This window comes from Epinephelus fuscoguttatus, linkage group LG16 (assembly GCF_011397635.1).
Source record: "Epinephelus fuscoguttatus linkage group LG16, E.fuscoguttatus.final_Chr_v1".
In the NCBI taxonomy this organism is placed as follows: Eukaryota; Metazoa; Chordata; class Actinopteri; order Perciformes; family Serranidae; genus Epinephelus; species Epinephelus fuscoguttatus.
In genome coordinates, this window is record NC_064767.1 from 11642789 (window position 1) to 11657955 (window position 15167).

The 15167-nt window shown below is 42.7% G+C and overlaps 1 protein-coding gene across 1 annotated transcript in view; it reads left to right on the forward strand.

The window, feature by feature from the left end:
* Positions 1–854: 854 nt before the first annotated feature.
* The window catches only part of LOC125903659 (melanopsin-A-like), a 65649-nt gene continuing 51336 nt past the window's right edge, over positions 855–15167 (forward strand). The window contains exon 1 of the mRNA XM_049600714.1: positions 855–1052. Coding sequence (XP_049456671.1) covers positions 855–1052 — 198 coding nt within the window. The remainder of the gene's footprint in view (positions 1053–15167) is intronic.

A 15167-nucleotide genomic window follows, 5' to 3' on the forward strand; every position in this document is an offset into this window, starting at 1 on the left:
GAAGGACAAGCCCCTGCACGGCATGTGCCACTGACAGACTGAGGAAGTGGCCGACATCAAGAGATCTACCAGCGCCTGGAAAAGGTTGGACTGAAGGACAGCAAGGAAACACTAGTCATGGCAGCACAAGAACAGGCACTCAGTACAAGATCAATAGAAGCAATAAGGGTCTTCCACAGCAGACAGGAGCCCAAGATGGTCCTGAGACAGTTCAGCACATAAAAGCAGGTTATAAGATGCAGGCAGGAAGAGCGTTCGTGGATGGGCTGGAAGTCCCACCGTCAGAATGGAAGACACGTCCTGAGGTGGTTGAGAATGACCGAGCTGATATCCTGTGGGACTTCCAGATCCAGACTGACAAACTGGTGATGGCTCACCAACTGGACATCATGTTGATCCACAAACAACAGAAGAAGGCAGTGGTGATGGATGTAGCAATCCTGAGCAACAGAGGGCAACATCAGGAAGAAGGAACAGGAGAAGCTTGAAAAATATTGAGGGCTGAAAGAGGAGCTAGAAAAGATGTGGGGAGTAAAGGCAACAGTGGTGCCAGTGGTAATGGGAGCACTGGGAGCCACAAACTGGGAGAGTAAACGTATGAAGTAGGAGTAGCCTAAAGTATTTGAGTATTCGTACTTAATATTTTCCACCACTGACATTTTGCAAATGCACAGAGGGTCAGTGTATGACCATATCTTAATTTAACTGACTCTGCTCATGTTAATCAAACGCACCTTTAATTACACCTGTCTGCACACCTGCTGCACATCCGGTCACCGTCTCTCTCTCCTCCTCCTCCTCCTCCTACACAGATCGCGTGAGGAGGAGCGAGGAAGAGTGGGCGGAGGAGGAGGATGAACGGCGGGAAGAGCGAGCAGCTGCGGTCCGCGCGGCAGAGCATCATCTCGTGCAGCGACCGCGAGGCGAACTGCACGGCGCGCAACACGGAGACCCTGGCGCTGTCAGCAGCATCCGCGTGGAGCGGCAACGGCTCGGCGGTGGATGCGTACCGGCTCGTGGAGCTCCAGCTTCCCGCCTCGGCCGCCCCAACGGTGAGTAACTTTCTAGTTTATTCCGTGCTCTGCTCCGGAGGTGTGGAAACTGCTTACTTTTGTTCGGAGATTAAAACCAGACCCCATGGAAATCACAAGCAATTTAACATTTACACGCTCATTGGCCCAAAAATATAAATGTACACCGCCATGTAGTAATTTAAAAGCACCGAAATAAATGTCTCTTTTATTCGGCTGACACATAATTCACCAAGCAGCAAAGACTGTAACGAATGTGTCTCTTTTGAGAGTTGGTTTGACCGAGTTCTTTAATTGAAACGCGCTGTGGATGCAGGAGCAACAGCTGTTATGAAATAACTCCACTTGCGAAATCTTCAAAAGAAAACCTTCTGTGGTCATTAAAATGGTACCCAACTGAGTTATAAGTCATATTAATGGGAAAACAGTTTGATTTTATTTTGTATAGGGTACCTATATTTGCCAGGCAGCACATAAATATTAAATACACATGTTTTACACAGAGTTCGGTGCGCTCTCCAACACCTCAAGGTTATTTTCTCAGATGTTCATAATACAGTCTCTTATCAGTTTTGCCACCGGTCTAAGCTGTATATCAGATCACATACATTATCGTTACATTATTATTGACGTTATCATCAGGTCACAGGCTCCGATGAAGTGACCGATTTCACTTGGCCACAGAGCAGAGATAAAACAAGGGGTCACATCACACTGAAAACACTGCAAATAAATAGTAAACTGAGAGTTTTCATTTCTGATTAATAGTTTGAATGTGATTATATGCTAAAATATTAAAAAAAATATTAAAATATGATCTATAGTTTTGCTGTGTGGGAGTTTACAACACTGCTTACTGGCTTTTTGGCTCAGCAAATTGATACGCACAGGACAGTATCAGGCTATAACTGATTAATGTATCCTTATATAATGGTTGGTATGATTGTGGTTCATATATCACATGGAAAAGCACCCCTACAAGTTAGGGTTGGGAAAATAATCATGGTTGTGCATTGTTACGTAAGCGTACGTTACGTGTGTTACTTAACATAATTCAACCTCGGTCTCCAGGGTCAAAGTCCCAGTATGTTTGCTCAATCCACCACCTCCTTATTGTAGATGTATAACAATAACTTGGTGGTAGACCTCAAGATGGCGCCTACTCAGACCAGTGGAGTGGCTCGCATGGTGCATACGCCAAAGAGTTCGTGCTTGTCTCAGACTTTACATTGTGATGATGTCATAGATTTTTAAATCACTTTTCTTGGCTCGAGGGAGGTTTTAAAAACACGAAACCTCCATAGATGAATAAATAATAACAGAAAGAGTCGTAATTGACCTTGTTGACGGTTTTATAGAGGTCTCTCTTACAGTGGTGGTCTATTAGGAGAATGATTTTCGGGTCGCAGGGGATTTTTTCGCTGCAATATCACAAGTGGCCACTGGGAAGAAGTTGGATGCAAGGCTGAGCTGGGTTCCTGGGTGTCTGCTCTCTACGTAGACATTGTCGCTCTTTATACTACACAACCTGACTTCCTCCTTTGCTTCCATCATATGTTGGAGGGCGGTTAGTTTGTTTGGTTTTTGCCCTCATAGTTCACTGACAATGTTTTTACTGTAAATATGCAAAACTATTAAAGCTAGGATACTTTTTCTGATGAAAGAGTGCATATCTTATCTTTGTGATATTAAAATAACTGAAGGAAACACACACAGATAAAATACATAGGATTATTCATTGAATATTTCAAAATTGAAATCAAAGCACGCATCACTTTAAATGAAATTGTCTTACAAAAAAAAGTCACATTTAATTTTAAATCCAAAAAGCAAGCTCCGTTAAAAAAGTGGAAAATAAATATCTTTTATTTCTTACGAACAAAATGAATTGTTTTAAATATTGTCATGTCAAAATTTTAGTTCTAAAATAAGAGCCAAGTTCTCTAAAACAGTATGAAATGAATAACTTGCATCCCTTGCAAACAAAAAAAAATTAAATATTGCCCTTTCAAAAGTAGAAAATAATAACTGGCATCTCTTGTAAACATTTTTTTTAAGATATTGCCATGTTAAAAGTAAAACATAACTGGCATCACTTGCTTTTTATGACATCAGTTTTACATGTTTGGCACCGCAGTTTCTTGAATCTGTTTAATATTGTAAATGTGTTATCGAGAGCTGCTGTGTGGAGGCACTTGTTGCTGGGTTCTCTTTTTGACTGTTCATATTCGGTAACGTGATTGTGCTCAAATGCTGAGACAGATTGGTGGTGTTACCTTTGGTTGCTGAAACTGTTTTTCCACAGTGTTTACATTTTATATTCCTTCTGTTCGGTGTCGTCTTCACGAAAGCTAAAATGTGCGATGGACACGGCGTTTCTCTTTGGCACAAGCTGGTCAAGTTGTTCAGCTGGCTCGGTGTTTGAGTTCTCCATGTTGCGTCCAGGTTGTGGACTGGACTGGACGGGGCTGAGTCATGTGACTACTCACGCATTAGTACGTTTTTAAGGAGACAGTACAAGAACACACACTCAGGAAAGTATTAGCAATATTTAACAAATGAATTTACCTACATGGACAGCATTACATCTGTTACAGGTTTCAATTAATTGTTGATTAATTGTCCGGCCCTACCTCCTAGCTCGTGATCCGAGCGCCCAGGGCTGAAAAATGAAGCCAATACAGAAGTGCCAAAAACTGCAGTCCTTTGAACGGTTGCTTGACGCTGACTCCAGAAGCCAGTCAATCTCCATAGACCCCCATGTTAAAATGGTTTTGGTCTCTATAGCTAATTTCCCAATATTTGGCTTCTCAGTCAGATCCACATGATGCTCCTCCACAGTGCCACCGTCTCCTCCAAATATGGTCACTTTTGGCTCCAAAAAGTGAAGCAATTTTGAAATGCCAAACTCGAGGCTTGTCATGATGTCACGGTGGCTGCGTCCATTATTTTAACAGCATGTGGTGTGAGTACAAACAGTGAATGAGAACATCTTGCACCGGTTAGTGTAATAAATATTGTGTGTGCTGAAATCCTCCATTATAACCTACAGAGCCTGCAGATTTCAGTTTATGCGCATGTGGAATTTTGTGTTGTTATCTATCTGAGATAGCAGCTTGGCAGAGGAGATGGGAGATGGAGGGAGAGTGAGTGTTACGGAGGGATGTGCTGACAGCATAATGTGTCTCTTGAACGCATCAGCATGAAATGCATGAATGCAACTTTCCTCCTTTGAGCGCTTCGTTTGGTTCATCAGACAGACCGCGCTGCCGTCAGTGCTGTACGGGCCACATGTAAACACTTCTCACTCGGCTGCACAGGAAAAAAATATATCTTAGGTTGTGTGTGAAGCGAGATCAGTCTGGTCTGAACACCACAGAAAACACACACAGATACACACACACACACACACATTAAGGGATGCAGTGTAGAAATGTTCCTCCTTATCGCTCAGCTTCACCGACACCTCAGAGCTGCACACACGTCACGCTTCACAGCTCAAAGGTCGACTTTATTTTCTCCTCCAGCAGTGAGGTTACTGTACACATCTGCAGGATGTGCAGCTGATCAGGTGGAGGGCTGATAACACACTTTCCTCCTTCTGTCTGTGTATTGATTGTGTATGTTCCAGCTGCTGTGTGTTCTCGAACAAACACAAATTGATGTCTGTATTCAGGACGTCCATCTATGCCTCTGCAAATGTTGTATTGATTTAACGCTGGTGCATGTGTTGTCTTTGTAAAGCTGCTGTAGCTGCCAGCTGTGGTTAACTCTCAACCAAACTTTCCACTGACTGTTTGGGACACTCGATTTTTTTTTAAATGACAGACAGAAACAACTATCAAGTTGATTTTATGCAGCTTTTCTCAGTCCAGGACTCCTGACACTCAGAGGAGGTGGCTTATCTTCAGGTAGACTCCGTCAGCTGCTTCAATAAAAGTAGTAATGAGGTCAAATATAGTAAATTGTGATGCTAAATATGTGATGTTAAACATATACTGATCAGTGGTGGAACGTAACTTAAGTACATTTACTCAAATGCTGTACTTAAGGACAATTTTAGGGTACTTTACCTAAATATTTCCAGTTCATGCAACCTCATACTTCTACTCTACGCCTCAATATCCGTGACACAGATGGAAGTCTGCGCCTCGTTTATCGTCCACAGAACGAGGCCGCACACCGACATTTTCAGAACAAAATTAAACAGGCTGCAGTGAGAGTCTCTCTCCATGAGATATTTAAAAATGAGTCCTTCTAAGGCAAGCTCAGGGGTTTAGTTTTGCCGTAGTCTGACGCTACTTGACTTTGAGGATTAGAATATATTCTGTCGCATAACCCAGCCAAAATTAATAATAATTAATTTCTCAGACTCCAGCTGCTGTGAGAGGCAGCAAACATCCTTTCATTTTATAGTCACAGTTTACTAATAAAACTCTCCACAGTATGAACAGTGGTTACATGAGCCTCAAAACCAGACACAACTCAGCCCTGAGCAGAGTGACCGTCCTCTACTGACCAATCAGACTGCAGTGTTCACAGCTCCACCTTTTAGTACAAGTGCTAGGTGCCCCAACAGAGGGGTAGCGAAAAATGGGGACGGTACAGAACGGTTCCATTGGTACCATCCACAACTTTTCACAGTGGAAACGGGAAAAAAAGCGTACCGAACTGAACCGTCCCGTACTGCTGGAAACAACAGGGCTGGAAACAGGGCTTATGGGTCTGTCAGGTGACCTGGCCAGGGTGTACCCCACCTCCCTCCCAATGTCAGCTGGGATAGGCTCCAGCTCCCCCAACAGGGCAAGTGGCTAAAGAAATTGTTGAATGAATATGATTATTAATGTATTTTTAATAACTAAAACACGAGTCTTCGATCCATGTTGTTCGTATCTGGACTTAGAAGAGTATTAACTTTGTCTGTGGGCTACAGCAACAAAGCAGGACATAACAGTCTCAATTAAAATGGACAAAAAAAGAAACAATTGTATTACATAGTAAGGATGCACCGAAATGAAAATTTGTGGCCGAAGCCGAATAATATTAAACGCTTGGCCGAATACCAAATATCGTTGTTTAGTTTTTCATTAGTTTTTGCAGATGAACCCCCTCCAGATTAGTGTTGTCACGGTACCAATATTGGATCCCACTGTGTGATACCAGTGAAAATATCATGGTTCTGAGTAGTATCACGATACCACAGTGAAAATGAGGCAGATGTGCCTTTTGTCATTTATAAAAAGATAAATCACTTTTCTATAATACATCAATGATATTTCAATGGAATACTTATTGACTTATTCATACTTCAAAAACAGCATCAATAAGTGATTAACATAGGGGGGATCAAAATAAAATAAATAAATAAAATAAGAATCAACCAGCCCCTCTCCTCCCCTGACAAGTAAAGAACAGTCCATAAAGTGCAGTGAGGTTTGTGGGCCGTTACCTGCCAGAAAGAGTAATGTTAACGGCTCGTTTCTCCTGACACGTCACATACCTGTGTTTGGCTGGCTCGGCTGTTCAGGTACTTCTGGGCAGTCATGACGCCAGGAAGAGGATATTATAGGAGCCGACTTCTCCGTCGCCAGTAAGCCTATGGCCGCCGTATTTGACAGGAATACATTCCTGTCTGTGTCTGTGACCCCCGTTCAACCCACAATCGATGGGATTCACCTTTCGTTTCTGCTGCTGGTTGAAATCTGTAGGCTGCTCGCACAGCGTGCTGAATGATTTAAGCCTATTTTGCTCGCTCAAAACTATTTTTAGTCGCAAATGCGAGTGTAGTGAGGGACGGATCGCCACACTGCCGACATTTTACTCCACCCGTCACGGCACGCTGTTTGATTGTGTTATCAAAACACGCCGCTATTATTCGGCCTTGCTTTTAACTTATTCCACCAAATACCGAATATGTGTTTTTTTGCAATATTCGGTCGAATATATTCGGTTACAGAATATTCGGTGCATTCCTATTACATAGCGCACTTAAATCAAGAAAAAATGACCAAATCATCAAAATCAACCCGCTTTTGAAACGCTCCCTGTGGTGTATGATGTGGCGAACAGAACAAAACCAGGTTACAGCCATGGCAGCTAGAACGCTGCTCAGATACGGCTGGTGGAATTGGCCCTCCTGGCTCCCTTACAGTCAAGATGGTGACAGGATAAAAATGGCGACTAATTCATCTTGTATTGTGCCTAACTTTAGTAACTGTTTTCATGATCAAACAACAGTTTGTATGATGTCCCACCTTAAAGTGTCTCAAACTTGACATGGTGCTGAACACATGACTCCAGGGAAAAGGCCGTTTTTTTGTGTTCCATTCACCACCCGAGCCCGGCTCTTTACATGACTGCCTCCTTGTTTAATCCTGTCAGTGCATTGGTCGCGTGATCACTACCTTTTAGAATACGTGGGATATGAACTAAATTGGGTGCGTTCATTTTTGTAGGAAAACATACGATCAGTTATATCAGACATGGAAATATCCTGCTGATGCTCTGTTTCAAAATGAAATGAGACAATTTGTGGATCTTAGTTTTTTGAGCCATGATGGGCCACAGATGGTACGGCTTGTTGTCTTTGGCCAAACGTTTCCGTCAGTCAGTGACATTAAATAACAGTCAATAAAACAGGTTTTTAAAGAATCACTGCAACTAAGAGGGAACCTTGAGTGTACAGTAGATGTGCACACACAATGTGAGGCTGATTGGTCTGGCAGTTTGTGAGAGTGAGTTTGACTTTATTGGGGACCCACTTAAATGACCACCTGTGGGTCCTGGGGACTCAACACAAAAACCTATCAACACCCATGCTTTTTACTGATTGATCCATAACGTGTATAATCACCTGAAAATAAGAATAATTGTGTTTTTGTTACTTTAGAATGAGCCGTTTATATCGACATAGGGAGCAGGTCCTCGCTCATGGAGTCCATCATGTTGCACCGTGTTTGTACAGTAGCCCAGAACAGATAACACTGGCTCTAGATAGGACATTCTTGTCTTTGCATGGGCCTCCGTTGTTCTCTTACACACTTGGCACATGATAGAAGTCTCAGTTCTGCAACCTCACTGCTAGAAAATTCAAAATAACATTAATTGACAGAAACAAACAGCAGCAGAGAGGCTTGTGGTCGGAGCTCAGGGCCTGAGTGGTCGCTCCTGTATTCTGGTGGTCGTGATGTGAAGCTGTGTTGATATTCAGCGGGCAGGTTGATATTTACTCAGCTCCTTCAAACCTATTTTCCATCCTGACAGAACAGTCACGGCTCGGCTACCTCCATTTGTCTCCGAGATAAGAGCTCATATCAGAGATGGAGGGAGTCACCGTCCTCTCCACCTCTTTCTCCTTCACCTCTCCTTTTTTTTTTCTTTTTTTTCTCAGTTCAGGGTTAAAGTGTCAGAAACATATTTCATCTGTGTCCTCTGATGTCTGTACATACGGAGAGATTTGGTTTTATTTGTTCAGCTTATATCAATCTGAGGTTGCTGTCTGCTGTAGTTACATCTGCTGCTCCTGCTGAGATCTTCGTTCTCTCAAGACACTTTAATGTGATAACGATGGCAGATTAGACGATCGTTTAAATTCTTTGTTTCTTTATTTTGAATTAAAATACCTTGACTTAAAGAAGAAGCAAACGAAAGCTAATCTGCAGCTATGAGCTGGGTGAACATGCTGTCACTGGCTGACGTTTTAATGTTCACTCAGTCGTCTTTGCCTCTCATGTATCAGGATTGCATGTGAGTCACTGACTCTGGCATCAGCTTCTCTGAAAGATAAATACCCAGCACTGTTTGGAAAATAATAATCTAAGTCCCATTTATTCCACATCATGTGTGATGGATGGAGGGATTCATATCATTGGATGACTTATAAGTGTTGCAGAGTTGGTCATGTGACCTTCCTGTAAAGCTCAGTACCAGAACCGACCCATTACCTGTCATTATGTCTAAGTCAAATCCGCACCTGCACGCACCCGTTATTAAAAGTCCAGCGACCTGACCCACACTGGTTATTAATGATTAAACACATACAGTCAGTCACATTAAGATAGGTAACTGTTCTTGAATTACAAATCCAGTGGAGGAAAAGTCTGTGCTCGATACCAGGATGGCGAAAAACATTCAATCACTGCCAGGTTAGGAAAGATTTTAGCATGCTCCTTCCACCACCTTAAAACCTCTAAGGATCCTCCTTGGGTGTCTTGAACTCGAGGTAGGCTGCCACCTCACCCTCGGGCTGCAAAGCTTCATCGCTGGAGTCCTTCACGTCGGTGGACCAATGTAACAACGGGGTCGAAGGTTCGACTTGTGTCACTGACTTTTAAAATAAAAGAAATTGCAGCTTGATAGTTGTGATTACATGTCAAAATATTACTGCACATCTTTTTACTTTGTTTTATTCTGAAAAATATATATATATTTTATTCACCCGCTGCCCACCTGCGTGTAGTTCATTTTACCCGTGCTACATTACGTCTCTGGGGGGGTTCAAACACTGTATTAACGGTAAAACGCTACATTATTTGCATTACCATAAATGATGAACTGTTGCTGACGTGAAGCGTCCATGTTTGTTTTCAAGTATGATGATGTCAAGGGCCAATTTGGAGACGCAACTACAACTCTGATGTAGATGTAAACACTGTTCATAAGTTGGAAACCAGTAATTAACTATATTATGATGAGTGTGAGTATAATATATGTCTTTTGTCTGTTTTTTATTGGCTGGCTGGTGTGTTGTTCAGAGAAGTGCTCTGCTATCACTGTGGGAAATCTGTGCGTGTGTGTGTGTGTGTGTGTGTGTGTGTGTGTGTTACATGATGTACTGCCATCCCATATGAATGTGTGTGTAATTTTAGCCTCTTCTTTATGAATAAGATAAGATAAACCGTTATGGCTCCAGCAGCTCAAGGACATATTTAAGAACAGATAAAAGATAAGTTATTATATAGACTTTATATACTTGAGGGTGAAAATTAAAAAACACACAGTCTCAGTATTTAGAGCCAAGTTGCACCTGTGGTTCAGTAACGATCAAGGGTCACTGAAGCTTTTCTGTACTGGAAAACAAATTCAGAATCAAAGTTCACACAGTGTTCTCCCCTGTGATGCTGGATCACAAATTGGAGTTTGAAACATTTAATTCTTCGTATTTGGGGCCAGAACTGTTTCAAATTTTAGTGTTTATCTCTGTTAAAATAGTTATTTTTGAAGAACATCAATGTGACACCCCGTTTATCCCCCGGGGATGAGGGGAGTGGCTTGAAAGCTTGAAAGCAGCAGCTGCTACTTTCTCACAAAATAGGAGAGCTGCACTACTTAACCTGGACTGTCGACTTTTAAATTAAACGCAGAATAGGCTGCAACACTGTGAAACACACTCACATTGGATGGGAGCAAGGAGCTGGGTCCACCACGGTTTTTTTGCCCAGCTCAAAATATGAGGCGCCCCTCAGGAAAGGCCCAGCTGGGAGGACTGTAGAGGTGCAGTGATTTTTTTTCAGTTGCGACACTTTGATTGCGTCTGGTTGTTACACAGAATATCAATGAGAGAATTACATCTATCCAACCATCTATCTATCTTTTGACAGGACAGTATTTAAGTGTGACCGGGGGAGAAAGATGGAGGATGACATGCAGTGAAGGCTGCAATTGAGCCTGTGGCTGCTGCTGCAAGGACATTGCCTTTGTACATGGCACACCAGCGCTACCCACCGAGCTACTACGCATGCCCTGTCTATATATCTTAAAGGCATACTATACATGATTTGTTGCTTCCTATTTGTAAACACAACTCGGCAAGAAAGAGCAGCAGTGGACAAGTGAACTAGAGAGTGAATGAAGAGAGGAAGTGATGTGAATGAGAACAAATCTGAGAAATGATTGTTTCATGGCGGTCATGTTCTGAAGCACAATAAATCCATCCACACCTCCACACACCTCTGCATTTATGTGCTGCTGTTGGCCGGGGACTACACACCATTACCCAAAGGCTAACACCCACAAATATCCTGAACACACCAAAATAATGAGACAGTCCAGACAGAAGGCAGGTTCTGTACGGATATACACACTGCCACACACTGCTAGTAGGTCATAAAGATCGTGCAGTGTATAGCTTTAACATATTTCTCCCTCATTGTTGTCATTGTTCAACACTTGACGAGAGCCCGTTTGTGCAGCGGCTCTCCGTCACTCTCAGTATTTGCTTATTGAGTTCTGTCAAGCAAAGCATGTCTACAGTCGTCAAGACTTAATCAGTGTTCGATTACAGCGCATCACCGCTGTCACATTAGACCTTCAAAAGAGAACAAAACCCAAACTCATCACTGATTTCAGAACACGCAGCCCAGAGCCCCTTCCTGCTGTTTATAGATGGTGACTGTGTGGAAAGGGTAAAAAGCTTTACATTTCTGGGTACCCTATCACTGATAGCATCACCTGGTCCGATAACACCTCGGCCGCTGTCAAAAAAGCTCAGCAACGCATGCACTTCCTGAGGCTGTTTCAAAGAAACTGAATGAACAGCTGCTGGTGACATACTATCATGCTTCCATTGAGAGTATCCTGCATCACAGTCTGGTACGGCGGGTCCATGTCATTGGTCCGACAGCCCATTGGTCTGACATCCCATTAGTCTGATGTCGTGATTAATACTAGGCTATACTGTATTTGTGTACCATAGAGGATCAGCAAACGCAACAAAAGTAGGCTACTGGTCGAGATACAAGTGTCATAGAGAGGAGAGAGTGAAACACCATAACCTCCTGTTATTAACTCTGGGGTCTGGGTTGTGTGGGGAGCTCTCCGCGGTGCTGAACGGCTCCCGATGGGCGTATTTCTGCCTTGATGGTGCACTGCGACCGGCTCTGGGTCAGCTGGGAAAGGCTTGAGGCGGAGCAGGCTCACAGCTTATGTGTTTGTCACTTTCTTTTTCATTTTAACCCACACCATGATCTTTTCCTGACCCTACCAAGTGGTTTTTGTGCCTAAACCTAACCAGACCTTAACCACAGGGCATCATGATGATTTCGGAACAACAGGACTTTGGGACAATGGGTTTAATATGGTCGGAACAATGGGCTGTCGGACCAGTGGGGAGACCCCGGTACGGCGGCTGCACAGCAGCAGACAACAAGGATCTGCAGAGGGAAATTAACACAGCACAAATAATTATCGGCTCTCCTCTTTCTTCCCTGGAAGAGGTTGCTAACATCCACAACTCAGCAGGGCCTTGGCCATCATCAAAACTGCACCTAGGATACCATCTGTTGGAAAATCCGGACAAACAGACTCAAACACAGTTTTTCCCCACTGCAATAAGGTCTTTGAATCAATTCAGATACACAGGATGAATTCTTATAGGTATAATTAGCAGGGCTGCCCCCTAATAGTCGACCAAAGGTTAGTTGACGAGAAAGGACATTAGTTGGCAAGATTCAGTGGTCGCTTAGTCGCAGAATTTTTTTTTAAATAAAAAAAACGTGAAACTCCATTAGGAGCTGTGCCATGTCAAAATAAATCAAAACCTATATGACCAGATCATGTGGGAATGTTACAAACCAATCACAGCCAAGAGATATCTTTCCCTTCTTCTGTAAATACTCAGTCTGATAAATACAGAAAAGTTGATCATGTTAGTGCAGGGCTACCCAGAGCTTTACATCTGTCCCACGGACGATATAAACAGCGCCTGGAAGAAGATCAGCTCTGCACTCAGGATTTCAGGTAGGCTAAATAGGCTGTATGGTGCTTGTTGAGGTCCCTTAGCATAAGAGTAGCGCCCAGAGTGCGACCTTGCGTTTACCAGGCAGTTAAAGACACGGCATGTGCATGACCTCTAACTGATCTATTACACTTATTTATCGTTTATCAGGTATAATTGTGTGGATTGGATGGTTGAATGTATGGAGGATGTGGTTTTTAAATGTCAGCACCTTACAGGAGTAGCACTCCCAATTTTGAAAAATGAAAAGGAAACTTAACTGTTCATCCTGCTCCGTCTTCAGCTACCGCCACACATACACACAAATTCTGTGGGGACAGCTGCAAGTTGATCATTTTTCAACTCTCAGCACTCAGAAAATAATTGCTAAATGTGCAGCACCCAGCGTGGAATAGATGCTGAGCACCTCGTCACGTTACAACAGTACACAGGCCTCAGGAAAAAAAAAGCCGTGGTAGACACGGCCCCAAAAGTGTACTGATCCCGGTACACCACCCAAAATGTTTCACAACCAAACACACAGCCCTTCAGCGGTCCACTGGCCCCATCTGTTGTCTCTGCTGGTTTAAATACTCCAGGCCCTGATGAGTGGTTGTTAATCAGCTGTGCACAGTCACTAACTGCAGCTGCAGGCGGAGGAGAGGAGAGCACCACAAAAACACAACCCTGCAACAAGTAACAAATGCAATAGCAGTTGGTTTCGGCTCTACACACCAACATCAGACATGTGTTGAGCTGCTGCAAAAGGCTGCTGGAAGCCATGAATTAATTCCAAATCAAAACCAGTGGTTAAAAATAGTCGGTCCATCTCTTTATTGAAGGAGGTTGTGCTGTTGGCATGTGAACACATGACACGCAGGTCGACAGTCAAACATGGAAGCTGTTTGCCGTCAGATAAATAATGTGACACATAAATGTCACAGTGAAACATGTTGGTTGATGGCATTTTGATGACATTTCAGCAGCGTCTCTTTTCTTCTCTGTGTGTGAGTCAACATGTGATTAGTTGAAAGAGGACGACCTGCAGGTGTGAGCTCGTACCTCAAATTATGAAAATGACATATTTAAATGCACTCGTGGCGTTTAATATGCTTCATGTGGATGTTATCTGGATAGATCGCTGTCAGGAAGTGCAAATGGAAATGGATGTGAATGTCTCTGCAATACAGTGGAGGTGGTTACATTTGAATTACTGCTCAAAGGATGTGAAAAAATGCAACAGAAAAACATCCTTGTTACCCTGTCAGACTCGCTTTTCATAACAGATAAAACAGTATATGTAAGTGGTGGGAGAAGTGTTCAGATCTTTTACTTAATGTACATAAAACAATAAAACTACACCGTGAAAATGCTTCACTACAAGTAAAGCTCCTGCTTCCAGAACCTTACAGAAGTAAAATTATCTATATATTATCAGCAAAATGTGCTTTAACTAAAGTACTCATTGTGCAGTAAAATGTTCACTGTCAGTGTTTTACTATTTTATTTAACGTGCTTTATTTTTACAACATAACTTCTAGATAACCATGGATTTCTGTCACCATCAGTTTTTTGGGGTCATTTGGGGGTTTATCTTATCTTACTATATAATGATGAAAACTCTGTGTGTCTGTTCCTCGTTTTTCTCCTCACTGACTTGGTCAATCCATGTGAAATTTGGCACAGTGGTAGAGGGTCATGGGAGGATGCGAATGAAGCAATATTACATCAATTGACCAAAGGGGGGCGCTATAGCAACAGACTGAAATTGTAAACTTTGAATGGGCATATCTCATGCCCCGTATGTCGTAGAGACATGAAACTTTGCACAGAGATGCCTCTCCTCATGAGGAACAAATTTGCCTCAAGAACCCATAACTTCCGCTTTATAGATTTTCTGCCATTTTGAATTTTTTTGAAAAAATCGATCTCTTCCTAGGTTTGACCGAACTGCATGAAACTGGGTGAACATAATCTAGGGACCAATATCTAAAGTTCCCTTTTGGCAAAAGTTGGAAAACTTACTAAAACTGAGCTTCTATAAGGCAATGAATATTGCGGAGGGCGTGGCTCATCACATAAAGGTGTATAACATCTCAAGGGTTTCACCCATCACCACGCAACTTTGTAGGCATATGACCACACATAATGTGAGGGGACCCCTCCATTATTGACCCCATCAAAGAAAAAGGGGGCGCTAGAGAGCTAATTTCTTATCTAGGCTGAACCGCCATATTGATTTTTACTAAACTTGGTAGATATGTAGAACAGGACGCCTCAAGGTGACTGGAGAAATTTAACTCTAATTGACAACTGGGTGGCGCTATAACAACAGAAAAATACTTAAAAATGGCTAAAATGCAACCGATCGCTGTGGCTCCCCCTGTGGACCAATGTTGTTTTTGTTTTCTAACTTTTGGTAT